Here is a 26,609-nt window from a genome sequence, read left to right as displayed (position 1 = left end):
GCAATCAGACTCAGGTCATCAGGCTTGTATGGCAAGTGGCTTTACCCACTGAGCCAACTTGCTCTCCTCCGTCAAGATCTGGATCCTGCCTAGAGTTACAGGAGATGGGGCAGCTGTCGGCCAGCACACATGGCTTGCTGAGACAGCGAGCCCTTCTGTGTTAGTCGATAGGCAGCTAACACCCCACTGGCCCTGGAATCCCGAGATCTACCCATGATTTCCAAAGCTGAAGGCGTACTCTGGCACGGCCGCCTATGATTTTATGTGCATGACTATGCATACTGCTGGCTGAATAGTTTCCCCTTTACTCTGTGGAAGTGTCCTTTTAGTCACTGGTGATGCAGAACAAGGATACCTCAAACAGGAGGGAAAAATCTGGTACAACTTTCCCTGACTTCTCATGTCTAACTTGAGAGGGAATTTTGGCAAGCCCATGTTTCCCAGTCCCATCCAGTCATCCTCTGCCAGGTGGGTCATCCTTCTGTGGTAAGAGAGAACTTGTCCCCGCTCTCGAGTTTGTCCTTCTCTATAGTTCTGGAATGTGGGCCAACAGGCATGGGTCCAGATAATTAAAAAGGGAATCAAAAGGCAGCTGTTGTAATTACAGCCAGAAGGAGACAATTTGGAAGGCATTTCCTGAGTCTGTGAAACCCCTGCATCTAAGAATACAGAGGATTCTGTGGAATTTCCCCCCTCTAGATATACACTCTGCCAGAAAAAGTCATGTGCAGAGTTCTCCAGCCACAATGGCCCTGGATGCCATGCACTGTCCAGGCACACTTATCTTTCCTAGATTCTAATGAAGATGAGGTTTCTAATAGGACCCTCTCAGTTTATTGCTCTTCTGGGTTTACTTGCAGATCCTCATGTCGGAACCAGGCAAACTCAGCCAGAAAATCAAAGTGTGGCTCCAGGAGTACTGGAACATCACAGACCTTGTGGCCATTTCCATGTTCATGGTTGGGGCCATCCTTCGCCTCCAGAACCAGCCATACATGGGCTATGGCCGGGTCATCTACTGTGTGGATATCATCCTCTGGTACATCCGAGTGTTAGACATCTTTGGTGTCAACAAGTATCTTGGCCCCTATGTGATGATGATTGGAAAGATGGTTAGTAACAATTCCCTATGAGTAACCAGATAACTTGGCATTAGGACACCATACCAGGCTAGAGTGTGGCTTCCTTTGAGTTCATTTTGTCTTTCCTTTGCAGCTGTTTAACATATGTAATTACCCTGCATGCTGACGTCTTCATAAACTCTAATAGGAGAGCATGAGTTGCACATTTCCTATACACGCCCTTACACAGACATTTCTCTCTTACTGTGTACCGGGGACCTGATACATGGCATCTTCCTTCTTCCGTGTCATATTTACATGGCATCTTCCTTCTTCCGTGTCATATTTAAACTTAGTATCATCAATTGTATTTATCAAATTTGCTCTGATTCTGTAGTGATTATATTTCAATAATAAGAGAAAAGAAAACATCCTTCACTTTTCTAAGAATTTGCTTTGTTGTCCCAGGTCATAAGACAGCCTAAGTTCTTAGATGCAGTAAGAGTTCAATAGCAGGAAGCTGGGGAGTGATTAAGAACACTGGCTGTTCTTCTTGAAGACCTGGGTTCGATTCCCAGCACCCACGTGGTGGCTAACAACCATCTGTAATTCCAGTACCAGGGGATCCAATACCCTCTTCTTGCTTCTGAGTGCACTATATTCATGTTACACAGAAATAGATGCAAGCAAAGCACACATACACATAAAATAAAATAACTTTAAATTTAAAGAATAGTTCAGCAGCAACTCTTGTATCTCGATATACATGTTCTGTATCTTGGAAGCTAGAACCATCACAGAAGTAATTCACACTAGGATCTGGATTTCATGTTTTAAGAAGTAGCATCCATTTCAGAAAGCTCTCATATAAAATTCAGATTGATAACTTCCTAGCCTTTGGCCGTAGTCAGGGACAGTGAGACCTAAGGTTGGCCCCTACTTATAACCCAACAGTCTTTGGCTCATGTGCTCTACCCTGGGGTGACTAAGTTCTTTGGATGATTGGGATGAGAAACATCCATGGTGACATTAATTTCAAAACGGGTCACAGAATGTGAGACTGCTCACAAATCAGCAAGTTATTCCTGATTCCTAAAATGGACTGGGTTAGGACTAGTTCAGAAGAAAGGCAATCTTCCAAGTTACATAACAATCGACCAATGGGATAATAGAATAATGATTATTAGCTTAATAGAGCCAGTGGATTTGAGCTACAGGACATACGGTTTAGTTAATTCCAGTGACGATTCTTATACACAGAGGTGTTCAAAATTAAGGATTACAGGACCTAGCAAGATGGCTAAATGGTTAAGGGCACTGGCCACTCTTCCAGAGACTATGAGTTTGTTTGAAACCAAGCAGCCACATTTTGACCCACAACTGTCTGTAACTCCAGTCCCAAGTAATCTGACACCTTCCACTGGCGCTGCATGTATGTGGTGCAGACAAACTTGTAGGCAAAGCACCCATATACATAGAAAAGTGTTTTCGTTTGGATTGGGGGTTATCGTAGTTCAGCACTGGCAGTGTGGCTCAGTGCCTAGCACATTTGGTTCAATCCATGGCACTACATAAAAGGGAGGAAACGGGATTTATATCAGTTTAGCATCTGGAGCACTCGGCGTTCATGTGTGTCCTCACAATTCTTCATATCCTTATTTCCAAGATGCACTCTCTCTTGCTAATGCTCCTAAAACCTCCCATGTTTTCTGATATGAGTCCTTCCTTCCTCTATTTCCTTGCCATTTGTAAGACAGGGTCTTTACTAGCCCTGGCTGGCCTGGCAATCATTATGTAGAGCAAACTGGCCTCAAATTCGCAAACCAACCCCCTCTCCGACCTCTGCTTTCAAGTGCCGGTAAGCCACCATGGCCAGCCCTTCCTCTGTTTGCAGTTATAATTACCAGAAGAGCATCTGGGTATGGGTGTGTCATTTGGCTTTTTGTCACCATAATAAAATACAACTTATAAAAGAAAATGTATATTACAGCTCACAGGCGTGGTTGGCTGAGCCTGCTGCTTTGGGTGTGCGTCAAAGGACTACCTCGTGTAAGGGTACATGTTGGAGCAAGCATGCTTACAGAGTAAGGCAAGGAGAAAAGAGAGAGGAAGGTGACCAAGTCCAACCGTCCTCCTGACGGCTTAAGGACCTCACCAAAAGCCATACCTCTCAAAGGTCTCACCTCCATCCTGGTGATCAATAGTGTCAACCTGAAAACGAAGCCTTTAACACGTGGCCTTTAGTGCTGGGTATTCTAGAGACACAGACTAATAAAAGACGTAATTCAAAAGCCTTCTGTGAGAGGCATTCTAGAACCGAACTAGAGTGGTGGACAGCAATAAAAGAGAAGCAAGGAGGATGCCCTGCAGATGAAGGCAGCAGGGTTCTGAAATAAGACGAATGCTTTAGGAAGGGTATAAAGAGCCCGTGGGTGAGAAGGGAAGGTGGGAAAGAAGCGTTCTTCGCAATAACTAAAGTGACACCTTTGGAGAGCGCAGTAGCGTGAGCCACTGTGAACTTGGTCCCGGAGTCAAACTGTAAGACGCGTGTTCTCCCTACGCAGATGATTGACATGCTGTACTTTGTGGTCATTATGCTGGTTGTGCTGATGAGTTTCGGTGTAGCTCGGCAAGCCATCTTGCACCCAGAGGAGAAGCCTTCTTGGAAACTGGCCCGAAACATCTTCTACATGCCCTACTGGATGATCTACGGAGAGGTGTTTGCAGACCAGATAGACCGTAAGACTAGAATTCATAGTAAGACTCTCTTCCCTGCTTCCAGGGCAGACGATCAGTTTCAAATTAATGGAGGACCACTCATTAATTTGGAAGTAAAGTATTTTTCATTCTGCCACAGGCATTGGATGGTTTTACGAAGAAATATAGACTGAAGTGTAGATTTTGAAGTATCATCTGTTTTTCTCTAAAACCCACTCCATGGAGTTTTGAGTCTCACATCCCTTGAGCTGCTGGCTATGACATCACATGATATAACCCCAGCTATTACGTTCACTAACTCCCAACAACTATTAGTTACCTATACAGGGCCCACACCAGACCAGGACTATTATTAAGTCAAGGAACTGGGAAGGGTTCACAGGGCCCTAACCTTTACCTCTGAACTATTGGCCATTGCTATTGATAGTCTCTGGGAATGGGGGAGGAATCATTGCCTTTGTTAAATATCCTCTACTGAGCCCACCAGACTTCAAACAGTAGTTCCAAACTCATGGGCATACAGGTCATCCTGATTAATCTAAGTGGGCCACAAATGACTAGTCATAAATAAGAGAGAAAAATTTGCAGGGGTGGGGAGGGGAGGTTGTCAGGGGAGATAGAAAGGTGGGGATGTAAGTGGTCGGTACACATTGTATACATGTGAGAAATTGTCTAAAAATGAGTTTAATTAAATGTATATTTAAAGCAAGCAAACAGAAGTTTCTGGACTATAGACTAATATTTTTATTGCTCATGTTCTTAATTATACTGGTTAATGTCAGATGACAAAGAGGTAAACAAAGGACTATACTTTTTTTCTAGTAACATCATTGAATGCAGGTTTTTAGTTCCTCATCTGGCTGCTTAACTGTCCCTTGGTATCCATTTGTGCTGATGAGTTTTTCACGGTAGGATACAGGGAGTGCTTGATTGTTCAGCTCAAAAGTTAAAAGGCTCATCTGCCAGCAACATTGTGTCTTTCCAGGGCTTAACTTCTGGCTCCTGCTGTGGCCTATACACATATGGCCATGTAGATACTCATGAACTCCACTTCGCAGAACTAATTATAGGTACTTCCAAGCATCAATGTGTCACTCTCAGGCTTGAGCCTTTGCACCTCTTAGTAACAAATCCAGCATCAATGTGTCACTCTCAGCCTTTGCATCTCTTAGTAACAAATCCGTGCCAGTGTTGGTAATTTGTTTTATCCTCTCAACCATCATCTTGTTTTCTTTCCTCCCCTCCCGGGACAACTGAAAAAACAACACACACTCCTCGTATCCAATGATCGTCTAGTCTATGCCATGGAAATCAACCGTAAGTTCATATGGAATCGGTGGGTTTGCTTTGTGAAGTGTTTTATTAAATAAGCTTTTTTCTCTCAGCTGATCACTGATTGTCTTTTCCTATTTTAAAACATATCTTCAGTTTTCTCAGGCCAATACCTTTTTAGACTGGCCTCTACATAGATACATATATATGCATTGCACACACATCATGTATGTATCACTCCAAAAGAAATAGGCTATTTAAAACAATATAATAGATATTCATCCTTGTATTTCATATATAAAGGCCCCCTCCCATTTTTCAGCTCCTTGTGGTGAAAATCTCTATGATGAGGAAGGCAAGAGGCTCCCCCCCTGCATCCCTGGTGCCTGGCTCACACCCGCCCTCATGGCCTGTTATCTCCTGGTGGCCAATATCCTGCTGGTCAACCTGCTGATTGCTGTCTTCAAGTACGTACCATGACAGAGTGTGACAGGGGCCTCACAGCCCTTGGTCATTGCTCTACAGATCCCTAATTCAGGTCCAGAAAGTTATGGTGATACCCGCATATATGTTCAGAGAACCTTAACGAAGCTTTTAAATTGATAAGGTTTTTGCAGTCCCTTTTTTTTTCCTTCCAACTTTAGTCAGTCTGGGTATAGTCATAAATCAAATATCCATACGCAAATACATTTCAATTTAATCTCAGCTAGTGTTTTAACACTGAAGTGCACATTTTAATCTAATGGAAATATTTTCTTAGGCAGACATCTCCCAAGATAGAGAAGGCTTGAAGAAGCTGTGCTTTTCATTTACCGCCAGAGAAGCACAAAACTGCTAACTCCACATGCTGCTGTGATTGTTCTATATACATAATATCAAATCTTATCAGGCAGGGAGGCAAGGTGGCTTAAATGTCTAGAGCCAGCTTTTTATAGAACTGCCCATTCATTCGCTATCCACTGAGGATGTTGACAATACTGGATACATGTTGAAAGATAGATTTTACATTCTAAGATGGATTTGGGAAATAGAAGCAAGGTGACCAAGGTGTTCAAACTCACCCTCAGCCACAGAGCAGGTTCACACCCAACTGAGACTACACAGGACCCAGGCTCAAAAAAAAAAAAAAAAAAAAAAAAAAAGAGGAAGAAGAAGAAGAGGAGGAGGAGGAGGAGGAGACCAAATATCTGCTAAACTGAAAAATATGAAAACAAATTCTCCCTAGAATTAAAGTCATGTCATATAACAAGTCAAGGCATTGTAGAGAAGGCCTCCAGCTGGGGCTTGAGAAAGCAATCCGCCAGGGTCTCTAGACAATAGTGGGCTTTCTTAAAGCCCCAGGGCTAGCAGACAGTGCCATCACATGCTGACTGGCTCCTACTGGAAGCCAACTTCGACAAAGATCACACTTACCCACATCCAAAATAGTGTGCATTCCAGTCAGATAAGCTCAGTCATTCGTGAGCAGCTCATCTACAGAGTACAAATTCTTTGACTTGAATCGAATGTATTAACTTGTCAAAGTACCTTTACGTAAGTGACCTAGCATACAGAGGAGACTTCCGTGTGGAAGAAAACAGTGTACACTGAAAGTCAACAGCCATACTATGTGTCTTTGAGCAAAGATAACCCACCTTGGTGCATAAGACAGGCAATCAGGTGACCAAGGAATCAGCCTCAGAGAGGTTGGACCAGGTCCATCTCATGATGTATTTCCATTTAAACCCAAGCAACCTATGACCCAAAATCACAGTAGAAAGTAACTGTAAAAATGTCTTCCTTTTAAAGCAATACCTTCTTTGAAGTCAAGTCAATATCCAATCAAGTGTGGAAGTTCCAGCGGTACCAACTGATCATGACATTTCACGACAGGCCGGTCCTGCCCCCGCCAATGATCATCTTAAGCCACATCTACATCATCATTATGCGTCTCAGTGGTCGCTGCAGAAAAAAGAGAGAAGGGGACCAGGAGGAGCGGGATCGCGGGTTGAGTACGTTGGGGATTCTTCATGCTTGTGGGCTAATTTTATTTTAAAAGACACTTCCATAGCCACCCCAGCAAAATATTGAGGTGTGTGAAAGACACAATACTCAACTGCTGAGTGCTTTAGAATATTTCTTGCTTTTCGTGTATTCTAGCTTTGCTCACTTATATTGGAATCAGTATTGGTAAAAGCCGAGTCATGGCGGCCAGAGACTGAAATTCTCAAAAATCTCTCTTCCATATACACTTCCATATGCTTCAACACCCCTTTAAATGTATTAATACATTCCATCTAAAACGGGTGAGAGAAGTACCTACATAAGCTTGGCTGCTTGTACAATAAAGTGCAAAACGTTTTTTTTTTTTTTTGTTTTTGTTTTTTTTTCCCCTGGGAAACCTTTTTGCTCTCCAAACAGTTGCAATTCACTGCCTGTTTTAAATGTGACCCTTTTTGCTCCAGTCTTGGGGAGTGGAAGGGCAGGGAGGAGGGCTAAGGATGACTTGAAGTGATCAGGAGTTACCTGCCCCTGGTGTAGATTAAAGCTTAATCAAAGTCAGAGTATAAAATTCCCAATGGCGCAGCTAAACCGATCCTTCTCGCGTGGTTCCTGACGTGCCCCACACTTCTTCCCCTACACAGAGCTGTTCCTCAGCGACGAGGAACTGAAAAAACTGCATGAGTTTGAGGAGCAGTGCGTGCAGGAGCACTTCCGGGAAAAGGAGGATGAGCAGCAGTCGTCCAGCGATGAGCGCATCCGGGTCACAAGCGAGAGGTACGCCCTGCTCTGCGCTCCACTCTGTGTGGGGTGTTGTTCAATTTAAATCACTTCTTGGGTTTTTGGCTAAGATCACATGTCGTTGCTCAGAGTTCTCCTGCTTATTCAAACTGTGTTTTAAAGACTCACCTTCCTATTGCTCTACAATAGCGATGGGAATTGTACATAAACATGAAAAATAATATTTATTTCAAACAGGCAAGGAAAAATGCACACTTCCTTAAGTGGTACACCAACCTCAAATTCTGTGTCAGCTACAGGAAGCCATCATTCCCCAACTTCTAGCGTGGTGTTGCCTTTGCCAAGCCAAATGGTCCACTGGGGACTGAGCTCCTCACCCTGCATGTATACATCGTTCCTTGCTGCTGCAGTGACAACCAAAAAAAAAAGGCTCCCACCTCTGGAATGACATGATAGGGATATCTAGGAGGGCTGGGGTAAGGAGGAGGTGTGCTTCACATAATTCTCTGAATTGGACAGGCGTGTTCTGCAGACAGAAATCAGCATGATACTGCTTAATCATGCTGGATGGATGGATGGATGGACACATAAATCAATGAATGAAGGAAGATCAAGGAGGAACAGAAAGCTGGTGGTGTACCAGTCTGATCTATTTCTGTTCTCTCCACTGGGAATAAATAGCCAGCAAAGAAAGGGTAGGCAGGAACCATGAACTCTTTCTATCTATATTTTTTGAAATCAGCATTGTTGCAACCCTTTACAGTTTAGGAAAAAGCAATGTAAGCTTTTTCAGATCTTGCTAGTATGTTGTTCAGGAGTGTTTAACTAACAGTGTGTGTAGAAACAGATGCAGGAGGGCAGGAGTGAGGTGGGGTGGCGTCTGGCCCACCCTTACATCCTTGAATACTTATTCTGATACAGATGCCAATGTATACCGAGAAACAAACATGATAGGTCAGCCAAACTTGACCATCAAGAGCCCAGTAACTGCTACTGAACTCACAGGTACATCTCCAGCCCGCCCCCCAAAGCATGTGAGGCTGTTGATTCTACCCCAGCCCACATGACTGATATGCCTCTGACCCCTGACCCCTCCTATCCCTGTCGCTTTGTAATTCAACTGAGTCTAGACAGCTAAATCGAAATGTTTCCTATACCAACACTTACCCTTAATAAAGTACATTTTAATGAGACGTTGAAACACTCATTTGACAGCTTTACAGCAGTTGCTCAGCTTCTAAAACCATGAATTATTTCTTCATAATGTAGTGAAAATTTTCCACTTAGACATTCACGTTAACTGTAATTGTAGTCAGCCGTTCACAATGGAGATTGTGTTTGGTTTTGTTCTGCCTCTCTCCCATCTCCCTTCCCCTAGCATTGTTTGGATTTTTATCATTCTTGGACCAATGATTCATGAACGTAGTTATCAGTGCACCGTCAAATTGCATTTTTCTCTTGGGGCTCTGTACAGACGTAATAGGTAAGAAAGTGCAGGGCAATACAAACACACTACTTCCTGTTTTCTTGGCTGAGGTCCCCACAAGAGAAGGGAACACATTCCTGCCCCTCTGCTTCCTTTTGCTACTCTTTGCCAAGGCTGACTCACAGGTGAATGCTCTAGGCGAGAGGAGGAGCTGTCTTCCCAGTAACCAGACCACCGGAGGAGCAAGTCATAAGAGGAAGGGAAGAGATGCTCTGCTTCTGAACCTAGCTCAGGGCACTTGTGGTTACTTTCAAAACAGACACTCATGTGTATGGAAATGTCTGCTAATTCTTCCACCCCTTTAATTTACTCGGTCAATTCATTTCTGCACCATATTTGCCATTCGATGACTGACTGCTCTTTCTCTCGGTGGTATCTGCATCAGCCATGAGGTGTGGGTTTGGGTCTGGTCTGGTGAGGCATGCATCAGACCTCCTCTCATGCCTCTGTTGCCCAAGTACCTTTGTAACACAAGCCAGGGAGTCTCAGTACTTTTCCCCTGATGTGCTTACACGGGGCTTTGCACATCAGGCAAGTTCCTCTACGCAAGGTCTGCTGAGCATGTCAGCATGGGAATGCGGCTCACGGCTTCCTCTTAATGCTGGGAAATGAACATTAAGTTCTAACACTTATTTTTGTTATCAAATGTCAATATTTTGTAAACCCCAGTGTTTGGCCCCTCAGAAAGCAATTTACAGTATGACTCAGTGTTAGATAGCATAGCCTTGAGTTAAAGCAGAGGGTTCAACCCAAAGTGCCACCAATTTGCATGCTGCCTCTCATGGTTCTCTCAGATACAGACAGTATCTCTGAGGCTCCAGGTTCCGTAAATGGTGCCATCACTGAGCTGCTTCGACAAGGCAGAAACTGAACATCTCCATGAATCCATGTTCCTCACCTAACATTTCTTTGGCTCCCTCAAAGCACCTTTTTCTCTGTCACAGTGGTTCTGCCCATGCTAATCCCTCTAACTGGTCTATTCACACCCACCTTCCTTACTCATCCTTTGATCTCTGCTCAAATACCAATACCATATGAAAGAGTTTCCTGACTACCTGACAGTTCACTGGGTCAAGGCCATTGGACCCCAAGATGCAGTCAGCATGTCTGAATTTTGTCCACCAAGTATGAGCAGAGTTTTGTGAATGAATGAATGAATGAATGTTTATTTCCTCTGACTTGCCTACAAATCTCTAATCCATTGTCATTCAGCTTTTTTGAGGCAGGAGATGGGACCCAATTTTGCTCCCTCCTGGCTCAAATTTTTATGGTTTTAATTTACCAAACTTAAAATGGCAGACTCTGATCCCCCAGAACTTTCTATACTAGAGGTTTGGGTTCTGTTTGTTTTTAATTTTCACAGACTTGTGCATGAATCTAATTATAGGGCCTTGTCCTTACTCGTTTTATGTCTTCTGATACTTCAAAATATACAGGACATAATGCAGCCCAGGAAGTATACATTTAAATGCACTTGGTCCTGCAGTAAAGAAGCTATTAAATGGTCCAAACCTTTAATAGCAGTTTCTGATTCTTCCCAGCCCTGTTAAGAGGTTGTCTGTCAGACTTGCATATCTGAGTTAAGGTTTGGGATTCCTGAAGACTTGGTGGTTATTGTTATAAATGGGAAAAGCAAAGGACCATACAATGCCCAGCTCCCAGAACATTTGGTTTCAGCTGGGCGTGGTGGCACATTGCTGTAATCCCAGCGCTTGGGAGCTAAAGCGGAAGCATCAGTAGTTTGAAGTCATTCTGAGGTTTGTAGTGAGTTCCAGAGCAGCCTGAAATATATATCAAAGGAACAGGAAGGGAAATGGGAAGAAGAGGAGGAAGGGAGGAGGAAATGGAGTGAAGAGGGAGAGGAAAGATAGGGAGGAGGAAGGGAGGAGGAATGCTCAGTATCCGAAACACCAGAACAAAGGGTAATGTCGGTAGGCATTACCTCCTTCCACAAACAACAAACCACCAAGACTCAGGGGACACGGGACTATGTCGTAATACCCACCCGCAGAATTGTCAACTTGAACGGTTCATCCTCGTGTGCATTAGTTAAGTTCCCTGCTGTTGTGATAAAACCCCTGATAAAAGCAGCTTAGGAAAAAAAGGGTTGATTTAGGCTGACAGTCTGATGCTCGCTGTGTGAGAAGGCATGGCGGCAGGAGCATGAAGCTGCTGTCACCCTCCATCCTCGGTGAGGAAGCTGAGGGATGAATGTTCAGCTCACTTCCTTTTCTCCATTACTCCATCTGAGACCTCGGCTCAGATGATGCCACCCACCTGGAGGGGAGGTCTTCCTAACTCAGTTAACGCTCTCTACAAACACCCTCACCTATGTACAAAACTGTGTCTCCCAGTTGATTCAAATCTAGTTGAGTTGAAAATGAGACCGTCACTTCCTCCATGATAACCAGTTGGCAATGAGTATGGCTGGCAACTGCTGTATCAACATCTCCCCAAGTCTAATATTGAACACATGGGTCTCTTCATATCCTGCCTCTCTGCAATGGGTCCAGAGGGACTGTTTGGAAAGAGTACTTACTGAAAAACAAAAACTTTATCAGAGACTTAGCTTCTATTTTTCAAAAATCAAAAAACTATGTTCTTTTCCATGTGGCTTCAAGGAAGTCTAGCACCAAAATTAATGTTTAAATACAATAAATACATTAGTCTCAGTTTTAGAATGTCATATATTTCTTCTTCCTTTCCCCTTAAAAAATTGTTCCACTGCCATTTATATTGCTTTGTTTTGTTTTGTCTTGCTGTGCAGCCCACTCTGGCCTCAAATTCAATATCCTCCTGTCTCAGCCTTCAAGTGGACCACTTACATAAGTTTTATTATGTTTATCTCAAAACATGGCGCCTAGAGTTTGCAAGTTACAAATTTTGAATGTAATTGGTCCTGTACCTAGAAAGCTAGCCAAACTTATATCCATAGATTCTGACAGTTGGGCTTTTTGTCAGATTCCTGGATCTGGGTTTACTCTTGGGTCTCCAGTTGAGTTGACAGGAAATCAACAGCCCATGGCTTTGAGATGTTATTTGGCATCCTCTTGGCATGTGACTAGGAAGAGAAGGCACTGGTAACAGAGATCTCAACAAGAAGAAGACATGATGGTAACTAGACAAAGTACCGAGAGGTTAATCTTAGAAAGAAATAGAGAGCATAAAAAGACAAAACACATAGTGGTGAGAGAGACATTTGGGATGGATCGTGGCTGATTCATCATACAAATTCATGGGAATCAAGGCTGCTTGAACAGAAAAAGGGACGGACTAAATGCTGGAGCTTTGTGGGCTCCTTGAATGACATCCTTACTCTTCATCTGCCTTGGAGAGCCTGTTTTAATTACATTCTCTATTGCTGCGATAAAAATACCATGGCCAACAGCAGTTGGGCGGAACTGTTTGACTTACGTATCTTGGGTCATAATTTCTTAATGACAGCCAAAGCCAAAGCAGGAACTCTTTGCTTCCCAGGCAGGAATCTGGAAACAGGAACTGAACAAAAGCCACTGAGGAACACTGCTTACTGGCTTCCTCATCTAGCTTTCTCATATCATCCATGACTACTCAGGGGCGGTACTGCCCCCAGTGAACTGGACTCAGCCACATTAATCATTAATCAAGAAAACTCTCTACAGACTTCCTACAAGCAAATCTTATAAATCACATGAGCATTTTCTCAGCTGAGAGTCCCTCTCCCAAAGTGTTTATAGCTTTTGTCAAGTTGACATAAAACTAACCAACCCAGAGCCAATTCTGAGAGAGACACAGACGTAGGCAAACAGGCGAAAATCTCAACCTCATTAGGAATAGAGTTGTACTGGATGATATGGCTCAGTGCTTGCCGAATATGCCCCCAGGATTAGGCATACCAGCTCAGTCACAAGCAGCAATCATTGCCTACAGCACCTGCTCACAGACACTGTCAGCAGCCCCACCAAGCTTCTGCAGCTTAGACAATAGAAAACCACCTTCCTTGCAGGCATCTGACTTGAAAAGAAGGAAGGAAACATGTGTAGGCGGCCTGAATTCCAACTCCCCAACCAGAAAAACCATTCCTCCTGTGAATAAATAAAGGCCACAAGAAAGGTAGGAGCATTACATGAAGAGAAGACTGGAAACATTGGAGGGAAAAAAAAAAGAGTCAAGAATCAGAGCCAATGGGTTGGGGATTTGGCTCAGTGGTAGAGCGCTTGCCTAGCAACCGCAAGGCCCTGGGTTCGGTCCCCAGCTCCAAAAAAAAAAGAAAAAAAAAAAAAAATCAGAGCCAAGCACAGCCACCCATTTGAGTGCCACATTGGCCATGGATCCACTAGGGGTGATTCTAGTGGCACCTGTTTACTTTCAGGAAAAAAAAAATATACACAAAATGGTTGTAGCCATGGGATGGTTTGGCAGAGTCATTGAGATGCATCCATAACGAGACAGCGTGGCATTGTACTGGGCCTTATCTGTAGCTGCCATGGCCTTCATCAGTGTCATCCTGTCTCCGTTTGGGTTTTGATTGCTGTGACAAAGCACCAGGACCAAAGCAAGTTAAGGAAGAAAGGGGTCATTTGGCTTATACGTCCATATAGCTGTGCATCATGAAGGAGGTCTGAATAGGAACTTAAATAGGTCTGGAACCTGGAGGCAGGAGCTGATGCAGAGGCCATGGAGGGGTGCTGCTCACTGGCTTGCTCCCCATGGCTTACTCAGCCTGCTTTCTTATAGAAACCAGGACCACGAGCCCAGGAGTGGCACTACTCACAGTAGTATGAGCCCTCCCCCATCAATCACCAATGTAGAAAACGTCCTACATCTGGATCTTATAGAGGCATTTTCTCCATCAAGGTTTCCTCCTTTCAGATAACTTTAGCTTATGTCAAGTTGACATAAAACTAGCCAGCACACGCCCTATATAGCCCAAACGTAAGGAGACCTAGAGCTTGGAGGAGGAAGAGGGACTCTACTCCCCAGAACCAACAGCAGGGATACTGTCACAATGATAATGTTACCGCTGGCAGCATAAACGCACTTGCTTGCCTTCTGGTACTATTTACCTTTGCCAGGCTCTGCAGTCCTGGTGATGAGAGATGAGGGGCGAGGCACTGGGAATGTAAATGGAAGAAGACAGGATGCAAATTGGCTCCACTCAGCAGCAGACTACAGGTCTGGCCCACACAGAAAGTGCCCGGAGAGCTAGTGATTCAGATGCCTAGAATTCTAGGAACCTGGGAGATCTCGGGGACAGCCAGTGGTAGTGTGTAACTGAGGAACATCACAGAGAGCCTAGTACTCCTTTAGTAACTGCTCAGCGTATTGTGGACGACACAGGAGAGAGAAGAGAGATTTAAGGCTTGAGCTTTATTCGTCACTATTAGTCTTCATCTCAGCCTTTCATGTATAAAATCTCTACAAGTCAGGACAAGGTGCTCCCCTGGGTGTTCTCCCTGTAATTACTAACCTTAAAGACGGCCCTATGAAAGGAAGTAGCTGGAAACTAAAACAACCAGATGTAAAAATTTTAGAGTGGATTAGACAAGTTTATGATCTATGGATCTGGAATAAAATTATAGAGTAGAAGCAGTCTTAGAACTCAAGCGTAGAATCCCAGGAGATCTTGAAACATGGGTTTATACAAGAATGAACTGGACCTAACTCCCACAAGATCGTGTTTTGATGTGAATATTTCACTCTGTCATTATGGAAATGTTCTGTGTAATTTAGGAGGTGCCTTGCAGGTAAACTGTGACTGTTTTTCCACACGAAAAAGCGGCTACCCCCCCCAAAAAAATGTGTTTTAATAACTGGTTCAGGGAAGAGCTCCACAAGCCTAGGTCCTTTCCTTCAAAAAGACACACAGAGTTTCATCATGCAAAGATAAAGGGAAAACTTACATTAAGAGAGCCCATGCAAAATCCAACAAAGTTGGACCATGCACAGCTAATTCCATAGAAATTATGACAAAAGTTCCACATATTGTCCAGAAGTTGTATATTGTTCAATCTATTATAAGGTTTCATTCAAGTTCAAGGTTCATGGATATTACACTAATAACCAAACACCCATTTAGTAGTGAGTATAGAGAGATCTGGAGATGTGGATGAGGCTGGCATTGACTCCCTAATTCTACACAGTCATATTCTTTGATCCCCGCACAGCATCAGCAGTGCACAGGAGAACCTTCACATGTACAGTTTCAAGCAAGTCTCCCAACACCACTGTTCTACAGTCACTTCTGTTGTTGGATTATAGGAGACTCTTGGTGGCAGGTGCATGATAAAGGGAAGTTACGGGGGGGGGTTCACTCTATCCTCAGTTCTAACAGAATTCCAAAAGTTGGTATTGGGTTAATCAAAAGTAGCCTTGAGATTTTTTTTCCTTACCAAAAAAAAAAAAAAAAAAAAAAAAAAAAAAAAAAACTAAACAAACAAAAGAGTGTGAACATAATGTCAGTGTCACCTGTTAATCTGAAACCCTGGGATGATATTGGCATTTAGGGCATGCCCCTTTAACAGAGAAACCCTGAGTCAGTCTCTATTAACCTGTGAATGGGATGGAGAAATCTGAAGGGGTACAGGACACTACAATCGTTAATTAAAGTCTAAATTGACTAAGCAAATTAGTTTCTGGCCTCTTCAGTGGCTTTAGAAAGAGGACAGGTGAAACAAATGATGTTGGAAATTAAACAGGGGTCAAACAATTCCCTCAAAGACAAGGGAATGATGCCCATGGGCCCTAAACACCTGCAGATTTCATTTGTGCATAATTTCCTTTCATATAAAAGAAGGAGAAGGCTAGCCTTTGGGGATTTTCTGCTGCCCTGCCAGTTAGGAAAATGGCCCCTTTGCTGTGAGTAAATGCTACTGTGTGTGTGACACAGAACCCAGAGCTATTTCGTGTGATCCTCAAGTGAGTCCAAATATAATAGGAGTTACAGAAACCAGGTGCTCAGTCTGAAGGGAAACCATGAGGAGAACTGGTAAGGAATCAATGTCTGGGTCATTCAAAAACACACTGCATCACAAACAGCTGGCTTGCTCAACAAGGAGGTTTGCCCTTGAGCTTGGAGTACCCGTCATCCGAGCAAAATGGTTTTGAGTGACTTGATCAAATGATTAGAGATATTGAATGGAGTTTTATAAAATACATATTTGAAAAACATAAAAGCTATTCAGGAAGCGGCACAATCAATCCAGCCTACCTACCTGACATTTGGAGACAGGTAATGTTTGCTTTTTCCATGTAGTCTCTGAGGTCCCGGGTACTCACACACATAGCTGTCACTCATCTGGTTCTTTTGCACACAAGGGAGCTGCTGCCGTACTAACGATAGTTTCTTTTTTAAAGCTGGGATCAAAGACTTGGGTGTTTGGAGTCTTCAAGTTCTCAGAGAATTATTTTCCATTTTGATGATGATGATATGTTTGTGAAGAAGCAACTTTGCTTCTTAACAAATTTGGGTATGAAGAACAGGGCAAGCAAGAAAGGAGGGATGGGGATTCTGGAGAGATCTGACTGTGGGGATGGTGCAGAAATCAGTAGAGGAGGAGGTAAGACCTGCTGAGTACTGATGCTGCACTCTCCACACTATGGAAAGAATCCCTTGTCCATATCATGGAAAAGGTGACCAATGGAGCTATAGGAGCCCCTTAGCAAAGCCCCTCATCCAGTAAAACCTGTTTATCCTATGTGGAAGCTGCTATTGTTTTTACGAGAAGAGCACCATAATTGCATATCTGTGTTATCTTTTGGATTGGAGTAAAAGAAAATTTTGAAGGTGACTGGGTCTGGTGGCATTTGGGAGACTGAGTAGGAGGGTTGAGAGTTACAGGACATTCTGATCTACAGTACAAGACCCTGTCTCAAAATAACAAAAACAAACAAACAAAACCCCACCAGTAACACATTGCGTACAGGAGGCTAATCCTAACAGCTATCATTTTTTATTTATGAGATTAAGATACAACAATGGACCATGTGTCTTTTAGTATTAAACAAATTAGTGGGTTATTCAGGGATAAAAGTCTAGGTCAAAAATTGCAAATATTATAATTGACCATACTAACAAGTCAGAAGGAAAATGGCTCGTGATTATATCAATTGGAATACTTGACAGAATTCAATCATGACAGAAAGAAAGAGAAAGAAAGAAAGAAAGAAAGAAAGAAAGAAAGAAAGAAAGAAATGAATTAGGCTGAGAAGAAGACTCAGCGTGTAAGACCATTTGATGAACACATTTGATGAGGACTTGAGATATCTAGAAGCGACATAAACGCCCAGTGATATGGTGTGTGCCTAAACCCCAGTGTTGGGGTTCTGGGAGTTCAGAGACAGGCAGACCCTGGATCATGGCCAGCCAGTCTAGCTGAAACAATGAGTTTCAGGTTAAATAGGATCTATATTAAAATAAAATAAAAAACAACATAGAAGGGTTTGAAGAGATGACTCAGCCATTAAGAACATATGTTTCTATGGAAGAGGACCCAAACTTGGTTTTCAGCACCCTTGCTGGATGGCTCATGACTGTCTATAGCCCAACTCCAGGGAATCCAATGCCTCTGGCTGCCACAGGCACCCCGCCAATAAACACCCATACCCACAATTTTAAATAATAGTAAATATTGAAAAACTAAAGTGGAGAGAAATAGAAATCAGCCTCTGGCCTCACATGTTCACACACGGATTACACAAGCATGCACGCGCACACACACACACACACACACACACATGCATACACAAGCACACATTCAGTTTAAAATTAAAAATAATTCAATTAAAAAAACCTGAAATTCTCTAAGGAAATTAGAAACTCTCCTTCATCTGACCAATCAAATTTGCAGAAAATTGTAGCTATGTGGTGCAAAACCAATTGCTTGCTTCCTAAAATGGGAACGTGGAAGAACAGCTGCCTCACCATGGCTATTCAGTGCTGTACTGGGAGTCATGGCTACTGTGCTAAGACCATAAAGAGAAATATCTTGCATGTTTCTTAGAAAGGAAGAAATAGAACTATTTTTATTTGTAAATAACATGGTTGTCCATGCATTTGCTAACTAACCACTTCACTATGAGCCTCTCTTATAAAGAATAGAGAGTCTTCATGTTGGCAGCTAAGCACATTGAAAGACGTCAAGTAAACCCTAGGTAGCCTGTCATCGCCGTGTGGAATCACTCTGTGCAGACGCCAAGATTGTCTAGTCCCAAAGCACGACTAGAAAAGAAGATAGTTCATTGTGGTGCTTGGAATGAGAATGGCTCCCCTAGGCTCATTTATTTAAAGACTTGGTCCCCGGTTGGCGAAACTAGTTAGGAAGGATTATGAAATGTGCCCCCGTTGGAGGAGGTATGTTACTGGGGGTGGGATTTGAGATTTAAAAAAACAATTCCTGAGATCCCTAGTGTGCATTCTTCCTCTCTCTGCTTTGTGGCTGTGATATAAGCTCTTGGGTGTTCCTTTGCTCCACCATCATGGACTAAACCTTTGAAAACAGAAACCAAATTAAACACTTTATCTTAGAAATTGCATTGGTCATGGTGTTTTATCATGTGGAAAAGTAATTAAGACAGAGTTGGAGCCAGAGAGTGGACTGTTGCTGTGATAGACCTGACCATGCTGGTTGGGCGGTGAGAGGATGTGGAAGACTTTGGGACTTTGGACTACGAAAGCACAGCATCATGGACCTCCCTTTGGAGGAGCTTAGAAGACAGTAGTGCTGAGAGCTTGCCGGCTGTGCAGGCCTGGTTCAAGAGGTTTCAGAAGAACAGTGTCAGTCATGGGACTAGAGACCATTCTTGTGATGTTTTGGCAATGAATGTGGCTTTCTGCCCTTGTCCTAAGAATTTGCCTGAGGCTAAACTGAAAAGTAACAAACTGATTTCCTTGGCAGAAGAGATTCAAGATGAATATAGACTGTTGTGCTGGTATGAGTAATCATTCTTTTTGTTTTATTTTGTTGTTTTTGTTTCTCTAGGTAGGGTTTCTCTGTGTAGACCTGGTAGTAATCACTTGTATGCAAATCTATCCTGTAAATGACAAGTGAGACGAAAAGAAATACAAAATGTATAATAAACAAAGAAGAATAAGAAGTGGAGGAGGAAGAGGAGAAAGGGGAGGAAGAAGAGAAGGGGGAGGAGGCAGAGAGAGAGGAGGAGGAGGGAGAAGAGCCCCAATAAATTTAATATTGTCACTAAGGCCTGTGCTAAAAGAAATGAGAAAATTAAAAAGAGCTATGATCAGAAATGGAATAAACGAAGGGGTGCCCTCAGGGTAAGACCCCCCACAGCTAAGCTTCCAAGTTGTGAAGAGAAATGGCTTAAGGAATTTTCTGTTCCTAAAAAGCAATAACAAAGCAAGGCTGCTACAAATACTATTCAGGCGTGCCTGGGTTCATCCCAAGTTGGTAATCAAACTTGGAAGTGTTGTGCTTATGGTTCCCGCTTTAGAACTATGGAGGGTACATGGATAAAGAAGTTGTGGCTCTTCTGTCTGGGGTTAAGGTGATCCCCTGAGGCGAGGTATGTGTCAGGGGAGTCTGCATGGAGGTCCAGAGAGGCCATTTCATGGCATTGTGAAAGTGAAGCCTGGATTGTGTTAGAAACATCAGGATATTGGAGAAGCTGGAGCCATGGAAGACCTGCCAGGGAGAGCTGCAAACAGAGTGGAACCAGCCCAAGAGAGAGAAGTCCATTACAGACACAAAGCTGGAGGGGTGGGAGACATCTAAGCCCTTGGACATCAGAAGGCTGCTACATCAGCCATGGAGCAACAAGAGTTGAAGTTTGCCCTCCTGGATTTTGGTCTTGCTTTGGTCCAGTATTTCCTCCTTAATCTCCCCACTCTCGAATGGTAATGTATAGCTGAGCCATGTTGGAGGTGTATAATTTGTTTTTTGATTTTACAGGGGGCTATGTAACTTTAATTTTTTAAACCTTATTTTTAATGATGGTTCTTAAATGCTTTAACCTCCCTTTTAGCCCGCCACCCACCAGAGGTGGTGGGAAACTTAGGATATGGGAGAAGTGGACCTGTTTAGAAAAGTTCTTTGGAGCAAATCCAGTCTATGTTGTCTGGAAATCAGCAGTTCGGTTAACAAGTTAGCAGCAGCAGTAGCTCGATCTATCATAAACACTTCACAGATAAACCAGTAGTCCAGTCCAGTGGAGTCAGGTTAGCAACAGCGGCGATGATCTAGGAGAGACACCCAGGCCTCAGACTAGGCACAAGTCAGCAGGAGGGACCAGGAGGAACACCAGGAGAAGTTTTTGGCTGTGTCTCTCTCAGCAAAGTAAAGAAAGATGAGGGAAGATGCAAGACCCACAGGCATTGCACAGCTGGCTCTATAAGCAAGCCCAGCTCAATCCCTGTCACTGTTTGTGAGTCCTATTTATATCCTCCAAATATCACGTGTCCTCCACGGGTGTTGCTTTAGCTTGTGTCTTCCTCAGCACCTGTCTTGCCTCAACATGTCTGTCTGTCTCAGCTGACAGCACTCCGCCAATCAGCCAGAGACCGTGGAAGCAGAAAGAAACTGCAGCGCACCACCATATGGTTTTTGGTGTGTTTCCCTCTCTCTCTGTGGAATCCCAACAAATGCCGCTCAACTATGCAATGTAAGGCAGACAAACACATGTGTGTCATTAGCAAAGAATCCATCATGACGTGTCCTTTCACAAACTTGCTTTAACAGAACATCCTTTCACCTCTGTCTGCTTCAGCTAAATATTCCTTCACAAGTGTGCATTAGCTTTTTATCTGTGTCCACCTCAGCTAAACAGTCCTTCACCTGATCGCCCCAGCAAAATGCCATCCTAATGACTTTCCAAAGAACACTTAAGTTTCCACTTCAGAACTACAATCAATAGATTGTCTTCAGTCTGAGAAGAGACTCTGGACCTTGAAACTATGTTGAGACTGTGAAAGAGTATGAAGACTTTTAATGTTGAACTAAATTTATTTTGCATTATGTATATCCATAAGCCTATAGGCTAAGGGAATGAAGTGTGTGCTTTGAATGAGAGTAGCCCCCATAGACTCATTTATTTGAGTACTTGGTCCCTAGCTGGTAGAAGTGTTCAGAAAGGATTAGGAGGTGTGGCCTTGTTGGAGGAGGTGTGTCACTGTGGGGGCGTACTGTGAGGTTTCAAAAGCCCATGTCATTCCCAGTAGTTTGTTCTATCTATCTATCTATCTATCTATCTATCTATCTATCTATCTATCTATCTATCTATCTTCTATCTTCATTCATATCTATCTATCTATCTATCTATCTATCTATCTATCTATCTATCTTCATTCATATCTATCTATCTATCTATCTATCTATCTATCCTATCTATCTATCTATCTTCCTATCTATCTATCTATCTTCATTCATATCTATCTATCTATCTATCTATCTATCTATCTATCTATCTATCTATCTATCTCATGGTTATGGATCAAGATATGATCTCTCAACTGTTCTTTTGCTCCATCATACTCTCTAACCTTCTGGAACTAAAAGGCAAATTTCATAAACAATTGCCTTGGTCATGATATTTTATTACAGCAATAGAAAAGTAACTAAGACATTCATAATTTGTTACTTTCATTAATCATTTCAAAAGTAAATGAACTCTGCCCATTTCCCCTTCTTTTTGCATTTAAACTATAACATTTCAGCATGGAGAGAAAGGGAAAAAGACAAACAAAAGAACCCCACCTCAGGTCAAGCTCCTTCCATCTGGCATAGTGACTAAAACTTTGCTTTCTCTAAGTGGCAGCACTTTGTGGGGTCCAACTTAGCACCTGGCAGTGTCTCCTGAGCTCCATTGTATGACAAAGATCTCTTCCTCAGCTTCAGGAAAGAATAGCCTGGGAGAAGCGAGATGTGAGAGGCCAAAATGGGATCCCTTCCAAGGCTAGACCAGATTCAGGGTGGTGGGACGGAGAGTTAGGGAGGTCATCAGCACAAGGGGAACAATGACGTCGAGGGTTCTTCCTTCATATATGAGAAGCTGTAGAGCTGCTCTCTTAATTAGCTAATATGGGGGGCAGATAATTATAGATGTCAGAGGAAAGATGCCTACTTTTACTTTTTCCAGTTCATTTCCATTTCACTGTGTAGACGGCTGTGATGTTTGCTGAAGGATTTCACCTTTGACAGTTGCAAAGGCATTGTGGTTTGACGTGGTAGACTGAGGATAGCAAGGAACACATTTAACGGTGGATTCCAAGTATCTTTCATAAGTAATGGAAAGTTTTCAGTGAGACTCATCTGCACATCCCTAAAGAGCAAGAGCAGAGAGAATCTGCAGAACAGGACTGGCTGGTGGAGAAACGTTTTACCACAAGGCAGCCATGTCTTCTCGTCCACACTGAATTAGGTTCTGCTTAACCCAAGCTTCCAGGAAGCCAGATCCCCCTGATCAAATGATGTGGCTAATCAAGGGGCATATAAATAGTTCTCTCTCTCTCTCTCTTTCCAAGAATAGAGTTAAGAATAGAAACCAGGACTCTGCCATGCAGCAGACTGCAGCTGTCAGTGTGGGCAGTAGAAGACCAGCACTGACCAGTACAACTCTAGGCAAATGCCAGGCAAGGGTTGCTGGCGCAATGGTAAGCTATGTGTGGCACACCAGATGTCCAGTGTGGGCAGAGGTGGTACAAGAAGAGCACCATGCATCACCCAGATTATAACGAGAGAGAGAGAGAGAGAGAGAGAGAGAGAGAGAGAGAGAGAGAGAGAGAGAGAGAGAGAAAAACATAGGGCAGACTCTCACAGCGTAGGTATCCAGAAAGTCAGCAGGACACAGAGGAGTTTACGATGATATGTAGCAAGGGCACCAAAGACCTTCTGGAAACAGATTGTGCTGCAAGCCAAGTTATTATGGAAACCACACATTTTCTCTTAAGAAACTTGGGACAGAAATCAAAGCATGGTGGCATTACATCAAGGTATTTGCTACCATCTAGGGAGGAACCTGCCTGGACAAGCCACTGAAGCACCCTGGAGCCAGGACTCCCAACTCACATCTGGAATAAATTCAACTTCTAGAAGGCAGTTCAAAATCCTGGGCATACCTCACTGCCTCCTAGAGATGTATGTCGTGAGCCTATCCACAGTGTATACACTGAAATATAAAACAAGGCTTATTCTATCAGGTTCCAACCCAAGTAGCATTAGTTTCATAAGATGTTGCTTGATGGTCTAGGAGTTTTTTTTTTTAAATTGTCTAACACTGGATATTTATAATTTGCCATAATCTTTTTTTTTGTGTAACCTCACTAAGAAATTATTAAATATAAATATTAAGTATAAATAATAATCTGTATGCATATTATTTACTGATACATTGTCTTTAAGTAAACCACATGATAATCTGGCTCGTGGGTATACTATTGTGGCAGCTTTCTCCTTCCATTTTTAAAAGTGGGAATCCCAGACTATGAGAAGGTGCTGCACACAGCGAATCTCCCCCCTCAATCCATCCTCTGTGGAAATGCCCTGTGTACTCAGTTAGGTCCTGGGTGCTTGAAAGGCTCCTTATTCCAATGATTCCAATGGAGATGACTGTCAAACAGCCATCACAGTATCTTTTTGGTTACTAAGGCAATGTGAGGAACCAGCTGACAGGCAATGGCTAAAGCAAACGCGTGCTCAAATCGCGCGTCCAAGTTCCATTGCTTAACTTCCTTTCTGTAAAATGGGGACGGCAGTAATAGTGCTTACCCCACAGGGAGGAGATGGGATTTAAATATGTGTAAACCAGCCCTGAGTAAAGACATATTAGTGAGCATCCACTGCTCTAACAGAATGTCTGGCGTTCGGTAAACACTATATGTTAGTGAGTGTTTCCTAATCTCATAATTTAAGTGAGAGCTTGTATTGGGGGTAGGGAACACGCACAAATAGGTTCAGCAAGGCTGGTGATCAAGCCTGGGGGCTCAAACAACGACATTATCTCTACTGTGTTCAATAGTGAACTAATCTCAATTTAATAAACCTATCCTTCTGTATTTACCAGAGTTGAAAATATGTCAATGAGGCTGGAGGAAATCAACGAAAGAGAAAATTTCATGAAGGCGTCTCTGCAGACTGTCGACCTTCGGCTCTCTCAGCTGGAGGAGCTATCTGGCAGGATGGTGGGCGCTCTGGAGAATCTGGCAGGCATCGACAGGTCAGATCTGATCCAGGCTCGATCAAGAGCATCCTCAGAATGTGAGGCCACCTACCTGCTGCGGCAGAGCAGCATCAACAGCGCCGATGGCTACAGCATGTACCGCTACCATTTCAATGGCGAGGAGCTTCTGTTTGAGGAGCCTGCCCTCTCCACTTCGCCAGGGACAGTGTTCCGGAAAAAAACCTGCTCCTTCCGCGTGAAGGAAGAGGATGTAAAATCACACCTGGACCAGCCAAGTAGCCTGCACCACACCCCAGGCCCCAGCCCGCCTGCCACGCCAGGTCGCAGCCGGCTTGCCCTTGATGGTCCCTTGAGCGCAGAGTTGAGACCTGGATTGGATCCTGGTATCTCTGCGGGTGAGCCTGATCCGCCGGCAGATTTCAAGAGCGCCGAAGTTGCACCAAGTCTGAACACAGTGAATGTTGCGAGCACTCAGCTGACCGTCGAAAGCACTGTTTCCCACCCACTGCGGGAGAGCAAACTCGCGCGCTACTACCCGGGAGACCCCAACACCTACAAAACAATGAAGTCCAGAAGCTTCGTCTATTCTGAAGGAAGAAAGCTTGTCCGAGGTCTTAGCAACTGGGGTGCCGAGTACAGTTCAATCATGGACCAAACATGGAACTCGGCAGAATGGAGATGTCAAGTTCAAAGGATCACACGCTCCCGCAGCACAGACATCCCGTACATTGTGTCCGAAGCAGCCTCCCAAGATGAGTTTGAGGATGAGCACAGAGGATCTCTTCTGGCTCCTCAGATCTCCCGTTCAGCCCTCACGGTCTCCGACAGGCCCGAAAAGGAAAACTTGCTGTCTGTGAAGCCACACCAGACTTTAGGATTCCCCTGCCTACGGTCAAGAAGTTTACATGGTCATCCTAGGAGTGCCAAACCCTCTCCTAGCAAATTAGACAGGGCGGGACATGCCAGCAGCACCAGCAACTTAGCAGTTATGTCAGACGCTCCAGAGGGACACAACACCCAGCAGGAGAAAGGAAACACGGAAACTGAATGCTAATGGGTTTCTCATCTTTGATTAAAACCAAACCAAAATACTCACAGCCAGAACCATCGATGGGTGCCATCTTGGCTATCTAAAACATTTATCAATTTCGGGAAATGCATTCATTTTGAAGTGGTGAAAATTCTAAACTTAATTTAAATTGCAATGAACGCACAGTAGTGTTCTGTTAAGCACCTTTTAGGAAAGTATGTTGTGTTAGTGTTTTAGTAGAAGAGAATGCAGGCTTGGGCTGTAGCTCAGTAGGTAGAATGCTTGCTCACTGAGTACACCCAAACCCTGGCTTCAAACGCCAGCAGCACATGAAACATGTAGGGCCATACACCTGTACAGTTGTGATCCCAGCACTCAGGGAGATGGAGGCAGGAGAATCGGAAATTAACCGTCAACCTTGGCTACCTAGGGAGCTCCAGGCTAGCCCGAGCCACTTAAGAATGACCTAAATAAGGGGTTGGGGATTTAGCTCAGTGGTAGAACGCTTGCCTAGCAAGCGCAAGGTCCTGGGTTCGGTCCCCAGCTCCGGAAAAAAAAAAAAAAAGAATGACCTAAATAAACAAACAAACAAACAAACAAACAAATGAAATATCGAAAGACGCTAGGCCAGGGACACTAATTAGCCATGAGCTCTTTGCTTTGTGGGCCACCTACTGCCTGACAGAGGCTGTAAGGTACAGAAGTCACCACGGAGGTGTTTAATAAGTGACACAAGAGAGTTTAAAGGGATAGAGAAGATGTGAAATAAAGGAAGGAAAGGGGAAAAATAAAAATTAGTAAGTACAAGAAATAAGCAGTGGCCACACAATTTATACATTTTTAGGAGGAGTTTTTGTTGGTTTTATGTTTTAAAAGTATGCAATTCGATGAAACATCACATTCTAATAATACAGGAGTTTTGTGAATACAAAGTGATTGAGTTTGCATTTTCTTATCTTTGTAGTCCTTAATAACAACAAAACAAAACAAATAAGCAAACAAACCTCCACTCCCAAACAAATCAAAGTCTCTTTCTCTAGGAATGGTTTGTGCAAAGCTGTAGATAATACCTAACAACCACAGGATGTCTCAAGGCAGAGAACACAAGACGTTACGCTTCAACCTGATTCATGCAAAACAATGGAATGAGTATCTAGCAAAGACACGTTTACTTGGGATTAAAGTTGGGTCTGTCGTCTGAGACACATAT

The 26,609-nt window shown here is 43.4% G+C and overlaps 1 protein-coding gene across 2 annotated transcripts in view; it reads left to right on the top strand.

Annotated features, from left to right (window-relative positions):
• Positions 1–25,861, top strand: part of Trpm1 (transient receptor potential cation channel subfamily M member 1) — a 114,620-nt gene extending 88,759 nt beyond the window's left edge. The window contains exons 21-27 of one of the 2 annotated variants that reach the window (XM_032895998.1): positions 861–1,112; positions 3,626–3,800; positions 5,076–5,096; positions 5,374–5,518; positions 6,840–7,042; positions 7,676–7,808; positions 24,253–25,861. In XM_032895998.1, coding sequence (XP_032751889.1) covers positions 861–1,112; positions 3,626–3,800; positions 5,076–5,096; positions 5,374–5,518; positions 6,840–7,042; positions 7,676–7,808; positions 24,253–25,423 — 2,100 coding nt within the window. In that variant the 3' untranslated portion in view covers positions 25,424–25,861. Of the gene's footprint in view, positions 1–860; positions 1,113–3,625; positions 3,819–5,075; positions 5,097–5,373; positions 5,519–6,839; positions 7,043–7,675; positions 7,809–24,252 lie in introns of both variants that reach the window. The other variant, XM_032895997.1, reaches the window with a different exon arrangement.
• The last annotated feature ends 748 nt before the right edge of the window (positions 25,862–26,609 follow it).

The sequence above is a fragment of the Rattus rattus genome, chromosome 2 (genome assembly GCF_011064425.1).
Source record: "Rattus rattus isolate New Zealand chromosome 2, Rrattus_CSIRO_v1, whole genome shotgun sequence".
Taxonomy (NCBI): Eukaryota; Metazoa; Chordata; class Mammalia; order Rodentia; family Muridae; genus Rattus; species Rattus rattus.
This window is presented reverse-complemented; position numbering and strand designations above follow the sequence as displayed.